Source organism: Thermobia domestica, chromosome 6 (assembly GCF_964235325.1).
Source record: "Thermobia domestica chromosome 6, izTheDome1.hap1.1, whole genome shotgun sequence".
NCBI lineage: Eukaryota > Metazoa > Arthropoda > Insecta > Zygentoma > Lepismatidae > Thermobia > Thermobia domestica.
In genome coordinates this window covers 191601490-191624694 of record NC_137459.1, presented here as the reverse complement: position 1 = coordinate 191624694, position 23205 = coordinate 191601490, and the positions used below count along the sequence as shown (strand labels likewise).

The 23205-nt window shown below is 34.1% G+C and overlaps 1 protein-coding gene across 3 annotated transcripts in view; it reads right to left on the bottom strand.

Annotated features, from left to right (window-relative positions):
- The window catches only part of LOC145688374 (uncharacterized), a 726484-nt gene that overhangs the window by 526689 nt on the left and 176590 nt on the right, over positions 1-23205 (bottom strand). For all 3 annotated transcript variants that reach the window (XM_081762541.1, XM_081762538.1, XM_081762537.1), the window contains exon 2: positions 11860-11952. In XM_081762541.1, the coding sequence (XP_081618667.1) occupies positions 11860-11952 (93 nt within the window). The remainder of the gene's footprint in view (positions 1-11859; positions 11953-23205) is intronic.

The following is a 23205-nucleotide window of genomic DNA, read 5'->3' as shown; positions in this document are numbered from 1 at the left end:
TGTGTTCGCAGACAAAAAGAAAACGAGCATTGCCCTAGTTTTAATGCTGAATATGTGTTTTGCCATTATTTACAATGATAATTGGCGCGCCAAATGCTTTTTTTCAAGGTTAAATCTATAGGAATCCAGTTTTTCGATGATTATTCCTCAATGTATGTGCTATATCAACATGCAACCGCGTACCCCACTCAGTGTGCGCTCTGGAATCACCATGTCAAATTTGGTGTAGAACAGTTCAAACATCTATCCGAGGAGTATTCGAGTAAACGAACGCGTAAGTCGAGTAAGGAGGAGCTTTTCTCCAATAAGTAATAAATAAATAAATAAATAAAATAAGTAAATAAATAAATAGTTTGTAATATTACCATTACAGATATTTTCACTTTTATTACAATCTACTCATTATATACGAACATAATATAGTTGAATTGGAGCATCTACAATTTCAACGACTAGGACGGTTTCGCTCTCACTGCATCTATATATATATTTAAGAAATTTACTACATGAACACCGAGTATTATAAAGCATTGAATAAAATTATCTTTATGACTTTTCAAGTTACTATCTACCTTTCTTGCTAGTAACTACTCAAGAGGTTTACCAACTCTTTCATGCATTAATAACATAGAGTACAGTGGCACCGCAATAACAGCGAACTCATGTAAAAATTCAACAAACGTGCAACGTATGTGACAGGAAGTCATAACTTGGCCCGTACCACGAAAGGAAAGAATGTCCCGTTCCCGTAACAGAGAAGACATTGCCAACAATAGACAGTTGCATTTTCTTAGATTGTCAGCATTTCAAATTGACCTTTGTCTTATCTCAATTGACAATACATCATTCAACTTGACAATACTAGGAATTTTAAGTGAGACGTATATAAATTGAACTTCTCGGAACATCAAATGAATATGAATACAAACAGAAGATTTAGTATTTTTCTTTAGGACCTACAGAAGCTTATGTACTAAGATTGTGAATATATATATATCATATATATATATATATATATATATATATATATATATATATATATATATATATATATATATATATATATATATATATATGTATGCTGTTTTAAAGTACTTTGCTACAAAAAGTCATAGAGTTGCAATGCAAACGAAAAATTTCATCACAAAATGCAATACATCTGTATGATCATTTGATCATTACTGAAATGAGCTTTTTTTTCTTACTTTTTTTCCTTTTTGGAATAAAACAGCATTGTATGGTCTTTTCTTGATGATAGAAGGATTCTCTTATCTCTAACAGTTCTGATAAATCTCCCTAGAAAACCTTACTGTTTCCTGTAAGTGTCTCTCTGGTTTTCAATAATACATGCCAATGCACCATGGACTGGACGCACCATATTACTGGAGACCTGGCCATATATTTGACGACAAAGAGATCGTGTGCATTTTGACATTTTATAGCATATAAAAATAAAGCACCTCGATGTGCTTTCGAAATAGAAGACCTCAGTTCACTTTTTTGGAAATTAGATAAATACCAAAAACACGGGTCTTTATCAGTATTCCCTTTTCTATTTCAAGTCAAGGGACGAAGAGTACATAAATTATACATCTGCTACTTGTTTCATAGCATTGGCCCAGAAATATTCTTTTGCTCCGTCCTCTTGTTTTTTTACAGAGAATTTCACGGCGTAAGAAAAGTAGTGTTCGGTTTACAATTAATAAAACTTGATCCGGCATAATTTGCATACAATATAAGATAGGAAATCAACATATGTGTGAAATTAAGTTATTGTGCTTCTGTCATATATATATATATATATATATATATATATATATATATATATATATATATATATATATATATGTGTGTGTGTGTGTGTGTGTGTGTGTGTGTGTGTGCGTGCGTTCACTTCGTGGGCTACGTAATGTCAATTCCTCGTTTTTTGACAGTATTACGGATTCAGCTTTTAACAGAAAACTCCATGCGGGCATACTCAAAACCAGATACAATTTTAGGCAATCTATAGAATGTGAAAGTTAGTACTTTAATATGTACAGGGTGTTTCTGTGAAACGAGGACGAACTCAGAGTGATGATAAACGATGAGGAAAGAACCAAGTTGAGAATAGGAACAAGTATACGAAAATGCATTGTTTCAAAGACAGGGGCCACCGAAAATTTGTCGCTACTGTACAAAAATGGCCAAACTCGAGAACGAAATTTCGGATTAAGATCTGATCAAAGGGGATATTAATTATTCTTATTTGGGATTTAATTATTGTCGGAATAAATAGGAAGCATAGATGGTGCAAGGATATTTCGTACATCTGAAAAAAAAGGCAACGAGAAATCGTCAATTGTACGCAGCAAAGTTGTTTTGAGTAGAAATATGCCTAATACCTTAATCAAATTAGGGGGAAAAAGTTTGAGTATGGTAAAGTATGAGCTACGAATCCAATGGAACTGTGACAGTTCGAAACATTAATAAGGATGTTGAGTAATCACGAAAGAAGCAATCTGAATTTAGGAACTAGGACCCAGACCTACAATAAGAAAATTATTACACGATGTAGTTGCTTACGAAAGCATTAGCAGGCAAGACCAGGACAGCAATACATGCATCTCATAAAAGGACAAACATGATCTTGTACGCGAATGTACGCGAAAATGGAAGAAAAACTAATTGACAAAGAAAATTAACTGTGTAATCCCGTTTGTATTTTAAACAAAGAAGGAAAACTACCTTCGAAAGACAGCACAGAACGTAGATACGCACTCGCTAAAAACAATGACGAATGAACTCCAGCATGTGAAACAGTTATTGTATTGAAATGGCAGGGAAGAGGGAATGTACTTATAAGTTCAGAGTAGTTATTCAAAATGACGTCCTTCGGCGCCGATATAAGCATGACAGCATTCTAGAAAACTTTGGTCACACACTTAACTATCCCTTGTGTTCTTCTGGTAAATCACTGGAAGCAAGGATTTATGCAAGAAGTTCCTCTTTGCTCTCTATAGGAGTTTCATAGACCAGGTTTAGAGATAATTCCACAAGAAGAAATCAGATTGGGGTGAGATCCAGTGAACAAACTGGCCGGGATCCACGTATCTGGGAAAGCTTGATCAAGGTAGGAGCGATAAACAGCAGCAAAGTGAGTTGACGTCCCGTCATGATGAAACCACATATGCAGGAAAACAACAAGCACGACACCTGCTAATAATTCTGGAAATTTATGCTGCAGAGATACCGCGTATAGTTGTGCAGTTTGGCGAGGAGAAAGAAGATAGGGGTCTATTAAGTAGTCACTAACGATGCCTACTCACATGTTTACTGCAAATGTCTATTGATGGCTCTTGAAAATTGTTCCGTAAGAGTCTTCATGACCCATAATTGACTATTCCGACTATTAAATACACCATCTCTAGTAAAACAGGTTCATCGGTGAACAGTACAGAGGCATGAATCACGGTGCTGCACTTGCCGTTCACAAAATATGACACGATCACACGAAAGTTGAAGCCAACTTGACTCAGATTTTGTACCCTTTGTAAATGATAGGTATGCAGCTGCTTTTCATGCAGTACTTTCTACATAGTATTGTGTGTCACACCCATTTAATGTACTATGGTTCTCATGCTTGTCGAGGGTTGTTCCTCCAAATGATCAAGCACCGCTTCTTCGAATGAGAGAGTCCTGGTATTTCGTAGTTCCTTTTGGTCGTGAAGTTATGGTCGCAACCCGCAAAACGCCAGAAAAGGCGCACAAACGTGGAATGCCTAGGACGTTTGTCTTGTGAAAATATTTCACAATATAACCTAGCCGCTTTATGACCGTCCCCATTAGCCATTTCATAACTAAACACCATATCTGTAAGTTCGTAAATCTCAAACTCTATTGCACTGCTAAGTACTTACTGTCACACAAGCAACTGATGGAGTAACTGCATTACACCAATCTGTCAGCACTAACCAGACGACTGTCAACAAGCTTTCGCAACTGCATGAAACAAAACACTTCACAGGCAAGTTGATAGCTGATACAGTAGGCAAGTGACCTTTACGAACTGCACTACTGTAGTAGAGAAGGCATGATTACGTTATTTCTATCATTACTTTTCCCTGTCGATTCATCCAACGGTGGTTTTCTGGAATTTCGTGTGTTTGCGTTTACTGTTATGAAATTGCGCTGTTCTATACATTTCGGCTTGAAGTCTCATTAAGACGGCGCACAGATCATGTGAATCGCCACAAGACTAGAAATAAACATGAGAGGCAAGTATTGAGACAAGACGAGACTTCATACAACATCTACAAAATGAAACGAGGAAATCGTTCTTTTGGTCTTGTGGGAAAAGCTGCAACCGCTTAAATATATTTCTCTTGATCAATCTTCGTTCTGACATTTTATTTTCAGTTATTGTGTTTTAGGGCCTTACTCGGACACGAAACATTTCAGACCAGTAGCCTGTAACGCAGATTTGCTCTTTCGTGATTGCTCACATCTCTATCAATGTTTCACACGGTTACAGCTGCCATCCAATCTGCAGATCTTACTTTCGTAGACCAATGTTTTCTCCTAATTTAATTCAGATATTGCCCAACTTTCTTCTCGAAAAAAAAAAAAAAAACTTTATTGTGAAAGATTTACGATTTTTCGTCGCATTTTTTTTTTTTTTTTTTGTTTTGTTTTGTTTCAGATGTATGAAATTTCCAACTATCTTTTAGAGCTACACTTATGACGTTCCAGCCTCCAATCCATTCCCAAAATAATGAAATCTCAGATACAAATAACGCATATTGCCTTTGATTGGACCTTAATCCGACATTAATCCTCGATATGTGACCATTTTTGTCCCGTTGCAACAAAGGGTCTTTCCTAGTAAGATAGTGAAATCGGCCCTTGATCCAAATTGAGTTGCTATTGACCCAAAAGGTTACCCTTGACCTAAAGCTGCCCCCCCCCAAAAAAATGTTGACCCCCTCCCCTTACCGAATTATCGTATCATACATGCTCAAAATTGAATATTTTTTTTAAATTTTGGTAGGGGTGGTCCAAAAATTTTGAAAGTTTCACAGTTCGTAGATACTATCTAGATGCAAATGTGCATTTTTTTCAAAACTATTGATGCGTATTTTCTTTATTTTTTGCGCGTTGAAAATTTCAAAAAAAAAATGTAGAAAAAAATGGGGGGACACGTTCTTGACTTTTGGTTAAAAAATTTGTTATACACTTAGGTACAACATATATTTCTTTCGGAGCCTGAAAGCGATGGAAACATTGTCAAAAAGAAATACAACTGAAAACAAACGTGTTTTTCGCAAAGTTTTCCACTATTTTAGGACCCTAAAGGTGAGGGCCTCTTCAAACAATTCTTTGCCAAACTTCACAATTTTCCTTTCTCTTGCGTCCCTTCTGATTCTGTCGTTCTTTGGATGCTTCGATTGTGGCCATTTTGGAATAGAAACACGAAATATATCTCCGTTACAGTGCTTCAACTTCAACCGACTCTTGCAAACACATACCTCGCGTCGGTTCCTCGTATCTATCAATGCTTGCTTCAGTGGCCGCACACAGTGGCGCTCTCTACCGCGAGCTGTGTGTAACTTTGTTCTGCAAGAGTCGGATGAAGTGGAAGAACTGTTGCGGAAATATATTTCGTGTTTCTGTTTCGAAATGGACACAATCGAAGCAGCCGAAAAACGATAGAAGCGGAAGGGACGCAAAAGAAAGGAAAATTGTGAACATTGGCAAAGGATTGTTTGAAGGGGGCCCTCACCTTGAGGGCCCTAAAATGGTGGAAAAACTGTGCGAAAAACACGTTTGTTTTCAGTTTTTCTTTCTTTTTGACAATGTTTCCATCACTTTGAGGCCCCGAAAAAATATATGTTGTACCTATGTTGTATTTTTTAACCAAAAACTCAGGAATGTGCCCCCCAATTTTTTTCTACAATTTTTTTGAAATTTTCAACACGCAAAAAAAATAAAGAAAATACGCATCGATAGTTTTGAAAAAAAATGCACATTTGCATCTAGATAGTATCTACAATCTGTGAAACTTCCAGTTTTTTTTTTTTTTTTTTTTACCAACCCCACCAAAAATTGTTTAAAAATATTCAATTTTGATCATGTATGATACGATAATTCGGTAAGGGAATGGGGTAGGGAGTCAAAAAAATTTTTTGAGGTAGTTTTAGGTCAAGGGTAACATTTTTGGCCAATAGCGACCCAATTTGGATCAAGGGCCGATTTCACTATCTTACCAGGAAAGACCCTTTTCGGTGGCCTCTGTCTCCAAAACGACGCACATCCAGATACTTGTTCCTATTCTCAAATTGGTTCTTTTCTTATCGTCTATCATCACTGAGTTTGTCCTCAGGTCACGGAGATGCCTTGCATATATACATACTCATTATTTTTCCTTTATTTTGCTTTTCATTATCACACGTGTTTGTTATATAAAAAGTTTATTATTATTTCATGGAATTCATGTTATTATTAAGTTCAAAATCTCTTGTCGTCGCGAATTCTGTCGAGGAATTTGAAGCTTAAAATATATAAAACGATAATCATGCCTATTGTTCTGTATGGTTGCGAAACATAGTCGGTTACTCTGAGAAGTAAAGGATCCAAATGGATGAATCGAGTTGCGGGATTGGACATAGTGCACCTGATAGAGGATGTGAAAATATGTATATTTGCCAAGCTATAGCGGCTGAGCGCCATAAGAAACGGAGGGGGAGGGGGTCAAAGTTGGTTTGAGAAGGGCTATGCTATGTTATTGAAATACATCAAATAAACTGTTCAATCGTGAAGATGTTGAAAGATAGACAAAACAAACGGTGGTAGTTTTACATATGGGCAAAAGGAGAATGCGCAAAGTAGATCACGAACCTCCGCTGCTATCTTGTAATCCACAATTTTGAAATCTGTGATATTTTTTTGAAATATAAAGTTAATCATGTGATACATCAATTACGGTTAGCATGTCCTCGGAAAGTCAATTATGAACTTTAGTGATCGTTATCTGTTCTTATTTGGAAGTTTTAGGATCATCTTTACAATTATTTACGAAAATCTAAGAGAATGATACTCGTATGTTGAAAGTCTAGATTATCACAAAAACGTATGTAAGTTAAACATATCTACAAGCCAAGAAAACTAAGAGTGAAATTTGATATCCAATAGCGAAATTTGATAATAAAAATGTAATAATATACAACTTAGATATCAAATTTCACTGTTAATTGTCTTTGATTATAGATATGTTTTCGTGATAATCCAAACTTTCAACATACGAGTATCAGTCTTCAAGATTTTCGTAAATAACTATAAAGATAAACCTAAATCTTCCAAATAAGTACAGATAACGATCACTATAGTTCATAATTAACTTTTTGAGACCATGCTGGTCCTAATTTAAATATAACAGGACTACCTTTTCATTTCAAAAAATATCACACATTTCAAAATGGCGAATTTCAGGATGGCGGCGGAGATTCGTGATCTACTCTGCCCATTCTTCTTTTGCCAATATGTGAAACTACCACCGTTTGCTTTGTCTATCTTTCACTATTTTCACTATTCAAAGGTTTATTTAATGTATTTCAATAACATAGCATAGCCCTTATCCCATCAACTTTGACCCCCTCCGTTTCTTATGGCGCTCAGGCGCTATAACTTTGCACATACACATATTTTCACAGCCTCTATCAGGCGCACTAAGTATCATTCCATAACTCGATTCATTCATTTGGACCCTTTACTTGCGAAGGAAGAACGTAGACTGAAAGTACTTGAGAACAAGATCTTGAAACGAATATTCGGACCCAAGAGGAACCGGAATGGGGAATGGCGGAAACTTCATAACTAGGAACTACATAACTTATGCGGCTTACCAAACATTGTTAGGGTCATCAAGTCTAGGAGGCTCAGGTGGACAGGTCATATAGCGAGGTTGGAAGGAAGTCTTAACTGGAAGACCAATCGGAAAACGACCATTAGGAAGACCTAGACGCAGATGGAAGGACAGTATTAAGATGGATCTTGCAGAAATAAGAATACAAAGTACCTAGTAAAAACTGTATCCAGTTGGCTAAAGATAGAAGTCAGTGGAGAGCTTTTGTGAATGCGGCATTGAACCTCCGGGTTCTGTAGATCATAGAGTTAGTTAGTTAGGTATTATTTCATGTCCACTTAAAACAGTGTAATGAACAATTGAAGGGTAAGGGGAAAAAACAAGGAATGTCCATATATGAGCTTTTTCGGGTGCTTTGTCCTATCTGTTGGTGACTCTTGGTACTATTTGACTGTATATGCCATGCATGCGTAGATGTAAAAATGTCTATGTAAAAAGGGGCAAAAGATGTAACTAATCCATTTTTTGTACGTGGTTTTCGATATTAAAACGCCGTTTTCTCGAAAATGCAGTTTTGTGACATTCCATCTTTTTTCCCCTTATCCTTCAATTAATTTCCACTTCAATTGCTGTCGAAAATGCGATACAAAATTTAAAAATTGCGATGCAAATTTAAATTTGTTTCGCAAATTGCTACACAAGAATCAAAATCTAAAAGAAGAAAAGAACGCTGATAAGCATGTGCATATTAAAAAAAATGAAGTATTAATTATACTTTGTTCTTGGAAGTCAAGGGATCCTGGATTTGATATCTGTACCCTTAGTATAATCAATAATTACTTATTCTTTGTTCCAGGACAGAAACCATAATTTTGGTAGACCGTGGTACAGCAGCGGTACTCAGATCATTGAATTTTAACGTTCCATCAAGCACTGACCAATATGAAGCCTGGACCTACAGCTTAAAGCAATATTTGAATCACGTGTGCCCTCACAAAGAATTGAACACGAGCCCCTCGCGCTAAGGGTGCGTATGCTAACCTTATAGCTACGGAGGAGTTTATCACATAGCTGTTAAATTATATTATCAGATGCAAATGTGTACATACAATTTACACCATTTTCACCTTCTTGTGTTTTAAAATTAAATAGACTATGGTTGAAGTCAATTGTTATTTAATATCAAACACTATAATGTTTTACTGTAAACCGTACTCCTTATGTTACGGTGGAACATAAGTTAAAAATGATGTTGGGGCAGAATTTCCATCAGTGAGGTTTTGCAATTTGGTTGAAAAATATTTCAATAGAAAGATTTATACATATTTATTTCGCTAGCTATAGCTTTGACTTATTTTGCTCTTATTTACTATTAACTACAGACAATTTGGCAACAATATACGATTCTTAAGTTTTTGCTCTAAACGTTTCATAAAATAGAAGAACGGAGGAAGAAAACAGCAGTTATAAATCAAAACATATACAGATTAAGGAATAAGTGTATAGATAAGCTTCGTTATTTGAGGATTTTCTAGTTTTAATATGCATTACATGCTGGCTGGGACCAGTGTGCGCTGACGTTCTTTTAAATTTCCTTCGGGATTGGTTCCTCGTAAGTCACTTTAGCCACCAATAACCTCTAAAATGACTCTCACTTTTCCGCCATCTACCATGTAAGTAATTAAAATTATTTCTAGGGTTATATCGTAATTTAATTTCAGTTGAGTTCATTTGATTTTGGGTTTAGTGTCCTGTTTGGCAGCGAGGCGTGGACCTACAGTTTAACGTGGGATCCGAACTATATGAGTAATTTAGTTTCGTTATTGTTGGGTTTATTTTGTTATCGTTCTTATTTCCAGTCACTTTTGGGACATTCATGTGTTTCTTCTTTTGACTCAAGTTGAACTCAAACACAAAACACAATATCTACTCACAAAAGGGTATCAGAAGTGGTACTCTTACATGTGCGTTTTTATTTCCGATAAAAATATTTTTAGACTGTAAATACGTATTTACGATTATATTGCAACATTAATATAAAATATTCGAATTGAAAACAAAAAGTCAATTTTCTATAACTTGAGTTTGTAAAAAATGAATAAAAAATAAATAAATTTTAAAACATAAAAATCTGAAATTATGTGGATAAAAACAAATTATATGCTTTAAATACTGATTATTATTTCCAACATTAATTCCTAGTATTAGTAAGTCTGAACGTAAACTCAATGATTTTGGCCACCAATTGGAAATCGCGACAGCAAACATACTTTTTATTTTATTTTATTTTATTTTTTTTTAGATACAGGATGTTCGAAAGTAAAAAGTTTTGATAATAACAGAGCTCAGAAGACCGATATATCCCCAATAAAGTAAGAGGCCTTGAGCAGTACCTAAGCATAAAAGTCTCATTTCAATAGGACAGATAGGAGTTGTAAGAAAATACATAACGTAATGCTTCCTAAGGTAATGAGCCGTTATTATTATTATTATTATTATTATTATTATTATTATTATTATTATTATTATTATTATTATCATTATTATTATTATTGATAATAATAACGAAGAATGTTTTAGGGAGTATAAAAATACAAGTGGAAATCAACTAATTTTCAGCGTTTTATCGATTAAGCTCTTGAAATCTTGATAAGACGAATCATGTTCAAAAAATAAAAAATATTTGATAAAAGACGTGGTGAGTCTGAGACACTCTCCCTTACCATTGAATGGAGGAAGCTTTGAATACCACTCAATGATACATCTCATGTTCAGTGTGATATCCACTGAGCACCTCAAAACGCGATCAGCTAAAAGTCACTGCCTCCTCCTCCACTCTCTCCCCTGAGGTGAATTCTATTTATATCAATTGATAACGCAAAACTAAAATACATAAGAAAATATAAATACAACTTCAAAGATTTAGAGAGGATTAATGTCTCCAAAATTACAATCGGAGTGGATATATAAAAATTCTTATTGAAACCTCGATTACTTTAAAGCTGCAGCAAGTTCTTTTCGTGTGAATTGACTTCGGTTTTCTAAACCGAGACTACATTAGAAATACATCTACAGCTGAATACGGAACCCAAAAGACATGAATTTTCATGGGGAATAATACCTGATTATTTTCAAAGAACCAATAACACTAAAATTACAAGACCGGTTGCAGAAAACTTTTTTTCTTAAACACATAATCAAATGAGAGATTGCACACGTGAGACTTTTCACTAAAATCATCCCCGCTCTTCAAAATATTTTACTGAATGACTAAAAGTGAGCAAGAGAATCCTCGCAACGAACAGTTTTGAACTAACCTCACTTGATTGTCATTACTTCCGAAATCCTTACAACATCTAACGCTATCTTCTATTTGATTTTGAGTTTAGCGTCCCTTTCAGTAGCGAGGCTATATGAAACGTAGGCCCACAGCTTAACGTGGGATCCGAACCACACGAACTCCCTCCGGGAACCAAATCTGGGTCTCCCGTGCCGAAGGTGTGTCCGCGAACGGCTTGGCCACAAGGAAGCTCCCATATCTTCGACACGGACAAGGAGATTATAAAGATCAGTAAGATTTTCAAAGCGACACCCAAACTCAAATTTATCTGGGCCAAACAGATGTCTTTTATTCTGTGTCCTTGGTTAAATAAACTGCGCCCATAGTTTAGTTCAACTATTTCCACACTCCTGTGGACCGCTATTTTCAAACGAACTAGCCTCTTTTTTATCTTAACGTCTCATGGTTATGCCATTTAGGCTAAAGTAGACAGATGATCAATTAAACTGAATGATCATAAAATTATTTGTTTTTGTTCTACCACCAGAAATCGAACTCGGAACCACATGCATCAAAGGCACACCTGCTAGCCACTAGAGCAGCGAGATGGATTCCGGTATTTTAAGAATAAAGCATTACCTTTATTAGAATATACATCATATTCATGTATATCATAATTCAAATGTATGAACAATATACATATTTTGTTAAAGAATTGTGATGAATCTCTTGTACTTACCCTCATGTTCAGATGCTGTACGATGTTATCGAATTCCTGGTCCGAACACCAAACCATTTCTTCCCTCTCGTCAGGCGTCAGCATGACGGGGAACTGAAATTAAAGAAAAGAATTGCAGTATTCAGAATAATAATAATAATAATAATAATAATAATAATAATAATAATAATAATAATAATAATAATAATAATAATAATAATAATAATAATAATAATAATTTTCATTATTTTCATTACACTGTATCAGTTAACGCAATATTCAAGATTTTTTTAAAAAAGTGAAAGGAATAACCATATGCGAGGAGGACCACATGCTGAATCATAAATGAAAATAAATAAATAAAGAAAGAAAGAGAGAGAGAGAGAGAGAGAGACAGACACACAGAGAAATGTCAGACTGAGTCTAAGCTCTACCTTATAGGGTAAGTTTGACTTCGTAGCAGAACGCAGAGTATTTGAGAATAAAATCCTGAGATGAATATTCAGGCACAAGAGGAACAGGAATGGGGAATGACGGAAACTTTAAAACGAGGAACTACAGAGTCATCAAGTCTAGGAGGCTCATGTGGATAAGTTGTAACCAGAATTGAAGAAAGTAGGAACGTTTTCAAAGTTTTAACTGGATATCCAATAATAGTAACTGTTAGAATTCATTATCACAAACATAATGAGATAATAGGACCAGCACTATATGTTGTGTTAATAGTTAAACTAGATAGAACTTGACGTTCTTGCTAACCTAACCCAGCGCATTGAGATCATGCGTGTATGAGTTATTTTCTTTTCTTTTCTTTACTTTGTAACAAAGTGGTGTGAATGCCGACCACACAAGCGAACGAAGATTAACCTATACACTTAATGGAATTAATCTATTATATTTATAACAGTCAAAGATGTTAAATACCAGTTAAGTCTATTAAATTCGGTGAAAATATTTACTTTCATTAAATACTGCCATTTTAATTGATAACTCAAAAGCCACCAGACATCAGTGGTTCTTCCGAAGAAGAAGTTACCGAAAAATTACATGGATAGAAAGTTTTAAAATTCTATTGGATGGCTCAAATATTTCCGTTAGCTTATTCATGATAGTTGAAGGCATTATAGTATCGTGACTGTGTTCTTAAATCCACAAGCGTTTCGTGTATTATTTTTTTTATTTATTTTAAATAAATATTTCCTGACATATTTTTTGAAGCTATACCTCGATTTATGAATAGACTTTTGTAAGATGAGGAACTCATTCAATATAAGAGAAAAATCAATCCTTCAGTCTACAGAAATAACACAAAGAGTAGGAAAGCTTCTGAGCTTTGAAACTGGAAATTTATCTACATCACAAATTTAATTCAAATTGAACATTGCTCACAGCGTAATATTCTACATTTTCTCATGCTTTAAAATAACTGAAGTATGTAGGTAACAAATTAATATGGAAAGCGGTACATACTAACTTCTGATCGCACAAACAACTGTGCCACAAGCAGTGTCATCATGTGTTTAAGAGAGAGAATATTGTGATTTCTTTTTTTTTCTAGGTCCATTTCTTAATCACTCTACCTCAATTAAACAGATGAGATGCTTAGCTGACTCTATTTTCATTACAAATTGTAGTAGCTAAAGCAACGTATGGAATAGGGTATGAAATAGTAGCCTCTTTTCTTGCACTATTTTCCTTATTCTATAATGGGGAGTTCCAAACTACGTGTTACTTGCCTTTATTTTAAGCTATATGGCTACGAATCGTATAGTACACACAAAATACTTGTTCTACAAAGGTTTAGGTGCGAATCTCTTGTTTTCAAATGCTAATGAAAAATTGAAACTATACGCATAAGGTACAGAACGTTACATATTGTCATTATATATATATATATATATATATATATATATAAACATGTAACTATTATATGCAACAAAATTTTTCAAACTTATAATAATGCATGCTAATGATACAAATGGCAATCACTTTATTTAAAAAGGAAATACCATCAATTTGAAATTGAACGTTAATAATAATAATAATAATAATATTAATAATAGTAATGATACAAAGGCGTCACACAAAATCTTTGAATGTGAAGAGCAGCACAATCTTAGAAAGTTCAAAAACCGCTAGCCCATAAGATATAATTAAAGAAGATAAACATATATTTTCATTTTTTTTATTTCAATCATAAAATTTAAAATTCTGAATTGAATTCGCGTGCACGGAAGTACATATTAGAGCCACCCGGCCAAGAATTAGCAAGAATATAATAGTATACCAATTACGTGTGTTTTGCTACGGTGTAGTTTCCTATAACTTGATTTTGGTGCAATTTGCCACAGTATTGCTACAACTGGTTTATCTTATCTCATAATCGTAAAGATTGACACATAATTAACCCATCAGCTAAACGTTGCCAGATGACTGTATTATAACAATCAAATCCATTACATTTACAAACAGAATATATATAGAGAGGGCGCCAAACACGCTATCGTGTTACTGCAATCTCGACTGCTAATAGCACAGTTAAGTTTGTTCAAATTAAGTTCAAGCAGCCAAGGTAGCCATTTGAGTGCTTAGAATCCCGCCAAATACGTTTCAATACTAATATGATGTACGGTTTGTGTATTTGAATGTGTAGCTAACGTTGAATCTAGGCATATATTCAGGACTACTCGTAAGGGAGTGATGTAATCCCATTGTAAATTTTCAGCACACGTAGCTCCAATTGTGTGCAACACTGTACCACTACACTTCACTGTTATGTTTAGTGATAATAGTGCATTTTAAATCTGTGCACACTTGTATATGATGCTATTTCAAACAAAATATTTTTATACTGATTTGGCAACACTGCTTCACCTATGGCAACACTGTTTCTGGTTTTCGATAGGACATTTTGTTCTTATTATATTGTGCAATTTTCGTTTTGATTGCTTTAACAGTTTTCAAGATATTTACTTTAAACGTACATAATTTCATGATATAATTCTTTGGATATTCAAATTTTGAATCCCCGTAGCTCCTATCCTTCTTGTCCATAGCACCTTAAATTTTGCTCATGTTCATTTCTCATAACGCTCTATTAGATGTACTATGCGGCAATCAGATTTTAGCGACAACTTGTGGGACCCTCCCATGTGAGTTATCTGATAGTTTGGGTTTAGCTACACTGTATGTAGTTTTCCTGATATAAGACGTACAAGAAAATTTTTGATTGAAATATATTGGATCTTTTGATCCAAATGTGGGTTTTAGGTACAATCGTACACAATATTGTATCTCAAATGGATTTTCGGTGTGAAGAAATGAGAAACACTTGTGTAAATTCTGAAGTCATTCTTCAGAATAAATATCTTGGATGACACAGACGCAATAGTGGAATTCTGCTATACTGTTTATATGAGTGACAATCTTGTCCGACAAAATCAAATGTATAAGCCAGTATGTGCCCTTACTTTTCTGGATCTGACCAAGTCAACAGAAAATAAAGTTCTGTCATTTTCATTCTCAACGAAATTTATAAATTGAAGTTACAATTTATGTTTCCTGAACCTTTTGCATTTTACTCAGAATTGCCATTACCTTGCTAGTGACTGTTGTTTCAGATGAGAGAGGGCTTAGTAAACTTTCGTTAATCAGAAACTATTTGAGATCAAAGAGCTGTTTTGATGTCTTTTATTTTCGTAATACTAAGGGCAAATATGTTACAAAATCGTCCTGATGGATTCAGCGTCCACGTATTGGTATAAAAAGCGCAAAGAAAAATGTAAGCAAGCGTGGGTACTTTTACCATTATCATAAGCGGGATCTCCAAAACCCCAACTTTGAGGTTATTATGTGTTATCTCCACAGAAATTTACTTCGGGATATTAGAAACGACCTAGAATTATCAGAAGGGCTACATCAGATCAGTTTTGAGCTTCGGAAGTTAACATGTATAGCGTTATTACAATTTGGATTTTGTAACTTTCCTATTCTTGCAAAGGCCCGAACTATTACCTATACACGTCTTAAGTATATAGAACATGGTTCTTTAGTTACATTGTATAACGGAAAAACAGAACATTCTATAACAGGAGGTAAAATTAACACCTTAAGAACTTAATTATCAGGAGATTTTCTGCCAAGAAATACCCTTATTTTTTATTGCTTGTTTGAATTGTTTGAATATAAGAGTTCATAACAAAAATATCACTTCATAAATCCTTTGTAGTGCTTAATAAAAACTAAAAAAAACTTGCAAATTTTCATTGCGAGTTATCTCGCGGCTGTAAGAAGAAAGTATAGGGACGTAAGGTATAGGTGAAATATTCGTGCAGGGATGGTGCTTATTGCTAAATTATATACAAATGTGTTGTGCAATACACAATAAAACAACGTTTCAAATTTCCTACTTGGTATCATGATCTTTATCCCGAGTATTCTCGATACAAAGTGATACAGAGAACAACTACATAAAATTCCACACAGATACGCTAGTGGTACTGCAGCACAAAGCCACTAGACATTTTATAATACCCTTAGAGACATCTGTTGGGCAAAATAAGTACCTCGAACACTAATTCGTGACAAATACAAAGGAATAAGAAAGTTACAAACGTAACGAGATAACTCGGAAAAATAATTGACTTTTTTTTTAAATAAACGGGATAACTCGGAATATGTCCTTAAGTGGTTAAGGACTTTGTTAAAATGGAAAATGCAATTTAATTATGTCAATTTATGAAGCTATCGTACGAATAGGAAGTGTTTTGTACACGTTTGTTCGGAACATAACTTTCTTTTTCAGCAGCAAGGCTATATGATACTTCTCTCGTTCCTAAGGCGGGAACACTTACCACTTATTCAAAGATGATGAACAGTAAAGATGCCTGATAATACTTAGCTGTTACGCCAGGTATATGTAAATATTCACAATAATAAAATCTGATAAATCCGCGATGAAAATACTGTAACAAAGAACACCAATATCGAATTGTGGCAAACCGCACCGAGGCAAACTACACGGCACCAGTATATCACAAGTTATTATATTGTCGCGGAAGTTCCCTACTTTCGTTTTCTATTTTCGATTGCTAGGTTTCGCAGTTCTGTGTTTTAGCGAAACACGAGAAAAAATTGCTTTATAAGATAATTTTATACTATTGCGCCCTGCCCTGGCAGGTAGATATTATGCCACTGGGTTTTAAAGTAGTAATACTTTTTTGGGGGGAGGAAAGACATGTTACGATATTTTAAGGGAGCGCGTGCTGGACCATGCGAGGGATAGTAATTCTGCTCTGTTTAGTTTGCAGTTTTTGTTGCTGCGGCACATGCTATGCCCCTTTCATTTTGTTCCCTTTCTTTGTATGTCCCATTCACATTGTTTGGTCATTCGTCCTTCGTTGGATAGCTGATAGCAAAAAAGTGTGATGATTGTAACAGCAATCCAACATGATGAATACGTAACAGCACGGAACTAAGTTTGTTTTTAACATTTCTTAACGTTACAAACAAAACGATAAACAATACTCTTTATTAAATAGAAACTGAAGAACCGCAGGAATAAACTACCAAAGTCTTTATCTTTCTTTTTTCATTCATCGTTAGGAAAACCAGTTTAAATATGCTCAAATCATAACTATTTTAAAGATAGTAAAGAAATTAATGTTGTTAAAAATACCAATTTGCAAAATTAATTTTATTAATTAGTTTAAAAATACTTTTCTGAGGAAATATTCTAAAACCTTACAGCTAAAATAATCGGTAATTTCTTGCTAGTACAGTGAGATGTGAAATGCATAGTCAGCAACTAGAACTGACAATAAATTGTTAATTTATTTAATTAATTAATATCATTTTGGAACTTGTAAGAAGCATTCATTTGGATACAAACAATTAATTTGTGCTTTTCTAAACTACATTCCGTCTTGTTCCACGCTAATGAAACTAGCATTTCACATACGTTACGCTTTCTTAGCCTAATTTCAATTTGTTTATATACGCTGTAAATTTGATAAGAGCAAGTGGAACAAATGGAATTGAGTTATGAAGGATTGCTCTTCCTATAATAGTTCTTGGTGACGCCGCTTAGGGGTAAAGGAATTAATTAAAAAAGAAAAGCATCTAACATACAGCAAATACTAAACTAACTCCAATAGAAAATTTTCTCTTCTGTGCAAATACTATATAATTGTCTGTACTAATGTTTGTTGTTTTCGCGATTTCAAAGGGCACGTGTTAGGAAAAATTATCCTTTAGATATAATCATTTTTAATAGAAAGATCTGGAAAAGTGATTTCTTAGCATTCTTAGCGGATTTTTTTTTTTTTTTTTTTTTTAAGTTAAGAGACGTCCCGTTGGCTGGGTAGTTTTGAAAGTGAAATGTTTACCTACAAATTCAAAAACAAAACTTCAAAAGAAATATAACTGTATTGTGATTTTTCATGCTTCCCGTCCCATCCTAGCGTGTTGGAATGCAATTCCACAGTAACAAAACATAAAATAGGGCAATAAAAGTAATATGTCACCTAGTGGGAAGATACTAAACGACAACTTTGTGAAATACAAAAACCTGTTTACATGAATTAGATAATCTGATATGGGGGAAGGTTTAAAAAAAATAGTCAACTTACATCTTTTCTACAGTTTGCAAGACAAGTCATGTTTTTGTTTTTTTTTATTTCAATTTACCATTTACTTGAAATAGTACGGACACTATTAATGAGGAAATATAATATTTGTAGTAGGGATTTTAGACGGAATATTTCACACTCAAATGACTATAATTTACATATTATTATTATTATTATTATTATTATTATTATTATTATTATTATTATTATTATTATTATTATTATTATTATTATTATTATTATTATTATTATTATATGTTAGTTAAACAAAAAGTTAAGTTTCCATATATATGTTTCCAAACTGGCTTTCGAAATGCATGTTCAGAGGCTCAAACCACACTATGAGTGTACTGTTTTGGATTCAAACTCGAGTAGTAGTTTGAATTCAATTGTTGGCTGGACAATGACAAAAGTGTGTAGTTGTAGATGGTGTCTATTTTGTTGAACTAGGTACTGCAGTTTTCATTTTTTGGGGTCTTTAAAAATGACGCACCCAGGTAGGACATTTCATTTGCACCATTCTACTATTTTAACATACTTCACCTTTGAGGAAATCTAAGTTCATAATTTATATCTTAGAGATACACAATGATTATCCAATGAACTGCTCTACATGCTCGGAAGGCATTATGCCTTCTATATTTATAGCATATGTTGTATCTCTCTAGTAGGTTTACCTTATTTGAAAATGTTGTAAAGTCTGTCTGTTATAGCATTAATGTCTAACCTGACAGGCAAGCTGGTAGCCGTTCCATTCTTGATTAAGTAAGTACGAATTTCCAAGGAGCAGGGAGCTAACTTTATCTTTTCAGATGCAATTACGCTGGAGAATGTTACCTCTAACACACGTTCATTGAGGATACCGCTTCATGAACCGAGTGGGTTGTGGTCTTATGTCGTGAGAGTAAGTAAGCTTGTACTATTGCAAAGCTAGCAATTTCCCTATCCAACTGTAAGTAAACACAAATCAGGTTACCACTTCATATTGAAATTACGACACACACATTTCCTGTTAAATTAATTGTAAGAACAATTGGGTGGTCCCATGCCAAAACGGACTAACTACATTTGTGATGAAATTGAGATAAAGTGACATTTTGTGAACTGAGAGTTGTATCATGCCAGTTAGTCCGCTTTGGCATGGGACCACACAATTTCATGTTTGTATGAGAGAAATTTATGATGCTCGGAAACTTCCAGAACACTTCGGCTACAACCCTAAAGCTATTATTGAATAAAATGAAAAAAAAGTTTAACATTCCAGCGTTGTATCACGTAGACTAAAGGGACGGGTAATCAGCAGAAGAGAATTATTATGGAAGGATTCGTGAAATGCAAATTTTATAGAAAACAGGATAATTCATGGACACGATGTTGTCCACCACAGCCTAAGAATAAGCAAGATAATCCTTGCACCATTGATGAGTGATTTACCGATGGAATGCCTGCTACCCATAACTTACTGTGGAAGGTGAATCACTATTATTAATATTTTCTCTTAACAAATCAAATATGCTACAGCTCGATTTTTTATTTTATATTTATAGAGCTTAACAAACTTTTCTGTACAGGCTATGAGGTATGGACCTACAACTTAATGTGGAATACGAGCTACATCAGCGGGAATTAAATCCGTATCTCTCGCATCAAAGGCCTGAATCAACCACAAATAAGCTCAAACTAGAAAAAGAAATAGTTACTTCGAACGCTTGGTAGATACATTCAAAATTAAATAATTTATAATAAAGGACAAAAGGAAATAAAACTATCTATGATTTGGTCCTTAAGAAGCGTTTTTAATATGGTCTCATATATATATTAATGATCCTTGTTTTTCGACTTCCGAGGTCTTTTGAGTCTCACCCTTTAAAATGGTTTCACATCACATTAAAGTAACCTATGAGAACATTAACTCAATTGAATAATAGTAAATGGTGCCTTAAACGACCTCAAGTTCTCAATGTATTTACAATATACAATATGAGGCAAGGTTACCTTGTAAGTCTAAAACGAATAGAAGGAGTGACGCCATGTCTTGGATAGGGGCAAGGTAAAACTGCATCTATTATTGCATAGTATCATCATGGCGGTTATCTTCATATCCGCCATATTGAATTCATGTCCAAAATTTGCAAAATGAAGTGCTCGCTTAACATGTTGTGGAGTGCTTTCAAATACAAGAACATGTGTGATGCTACTTTCAACTTAACTCTAACCATATAATAGTTAGGTCCAATTACCATTAGAATATATGTTTATTAACTTACAATGTACCTTGGTCTCATATTGGTTATTGTAAATGTATTCAAAACTTGAGGTTCCTTGTGTCACCATTTAATAATATTCTATTGAGCTAATTTTGCTCATGGGTTACTCTGGCCTAATATAGAACTATTTTAGGGGGGTGAGACTCAAAAGAACACATAAGTTCCAAAATAAAGACCACCCTAGTATATAGAGTAGATGCCGAATATCGGACGATTTCCCAATATCATATATGGAGAAATGTCCCTTCCAATTACCTGTAGTCTAACAATTGTTATTGTAGCTGCACTAATTTGCCGTCCATTACACTCTTAATGTCATGCCTCTCGCTACATGTTTGCCTATGTAGCGAGATGCATTTTTTGTTTTTGTCCCGACATTAGGGTACTTGTTACTTAGATTATCACAGATGGCAGAAACCGCTTGAAGAAAGAAGCGATATTCTGATGCTAGAGTTCAGGCTGTTACTCCCGTCACGGAAAAAGAAATGGAATACCTGAAGGCATCTTAGCTCTTCAATGTCCATCAATTTTCAATACAAAATTATGTAGACAATAAGTGCGAATACATAAAAGATGTTATATCAACCAGATTGGGAAGAATGAGTCTCTTACGTGATAAACTTGAACGATAAATTGTAGAAAACTGTAAATTTATAAATCAACGTATTTACGGGCTCATTATGTATGACATGGGATAACTATCATTGCAGATACCAGTGAGAAACAATATAGAATATCCCTTTGCTCTTGAAGGTCTTGCTAGTAAAAAGTGACTTCGCAATTTTCGTAAATGACATCCAGAAATTTCACTACTTACACCACGATCTGTGTCATTAACCAGAGCCAGAGGGTTTATCATGAGAGTAAATAAATAAAAGCTTTTTATGATACTATAAACAAAAGTAAAACCTCAAGATACATTTTCCTTCCACGAAATCAAAGCGCAATGCAGACCCTACGAGCAAACATACTTCCAAAAATAAACTGAATGATGAATATACTTTTTAAGAAGATTAATTAGTTTATTTTCTTATCAACCTAGAACGAAAATAACGTTAATGAAGAATGTGTATTTTGTTCACAAATGTATAAACTTGATAAAAGTGTGAACGATAGATACTGAGTCCAATATCTTTGATGGGCACGCGAATTATTTACAGACACTGACCAAACAACGTGACAGTCCTTTATTTGAAATTTTCTTAATAATTTCACTTTTTGATAGCCTCCTGTAGATAAGTAGGACAATATATAGTTAAATATAAATTAATATGTTTCGACAGTTGATTATTTTGTACATCTTTACACAGTGAAATACAATTTAGATGTAATTAAAATAAAATAATTCACAGTATTCTGATTTTTTTTAATTCTCCTAATGAAATCTGCGTCCGATAGTAGGAACCCTTATTATCCGATATTAGACAACCTTCATTAAAAATAAAGAAAAATCCAACTTAAAAAAAATGTATTTTTATTTCAACTTTTACTTAGTGGTTCAAAACTTTGAAATTACTCTGCACTTGTAACAGAACATTTGGAAGCCATATGAATTAAATCTCAGTTAGCAAAATTTTGATAACAATACATTTATATATATAGTTATTTCGTTAATTGGATTTCTAAAATCTTATCTTAGCATGAAATTATTGTTATATACCACTCAAATAATATTTTTTTTATTCAAATGTAATTTTATTTCTATCAGCTAAATTTCATTCATGACCAATGTGTTTCACAGTCTCTTACCACTTCACTTGTTGGCATTCTAGAGTTGAATGAGATGAGGTTCTTACGAAACGGTCAATATAAGCTCTCAATCACCCGGTAGGTCTTAAAACTTTTTGAAGTATTTTTCTCTTGTGGTTCATTGCTGCTGTTGGCAGTGTTTTCAGCTTTTTTTTTTTTTTTTTTTTTTTTAAAAAAGAAACAGAAGTGGTATGCCAACAAACTGGTCGATTTTAACATGAGAAAAAAATGTTACAGCTTGTCGAATGTAAGCCTACATCTTGGGGGCACTACAAAAGTGAAGAAATCCGTTAGAGAGGGATCCAGTCTTCCAATATAATAATAACACCGAAAGAACGGAAAGAATTCTTTACGGAATGCTTACTTTTGTTTGCTCTTTGAGAAAGAATTCCATCAGAAGGTGCCGTTCTAGGAATGTACATTCTTGTTCAAATCAATATGCTTATTCCTTTCAGAAGCGCTTCTTTCATTTACACACACGCACATATGTTTAAAATTTAAAGTTATGAGTAGACGTAGGAGTGGCAGGAACTGGAGCAATAACAATAAACGGTACTGTACCTACAACAAAGAAATTATTGAAGTATTGAAATAGTTAACTATTTATATTTTTTACTTTGTAAATATTTTGGTACGTAACATAGATATAGGTCTATACATAGGCTACAAACTATTCAAATTGTCCATATTTCTATATATGGGCGGTTCTGGTGAACATAATG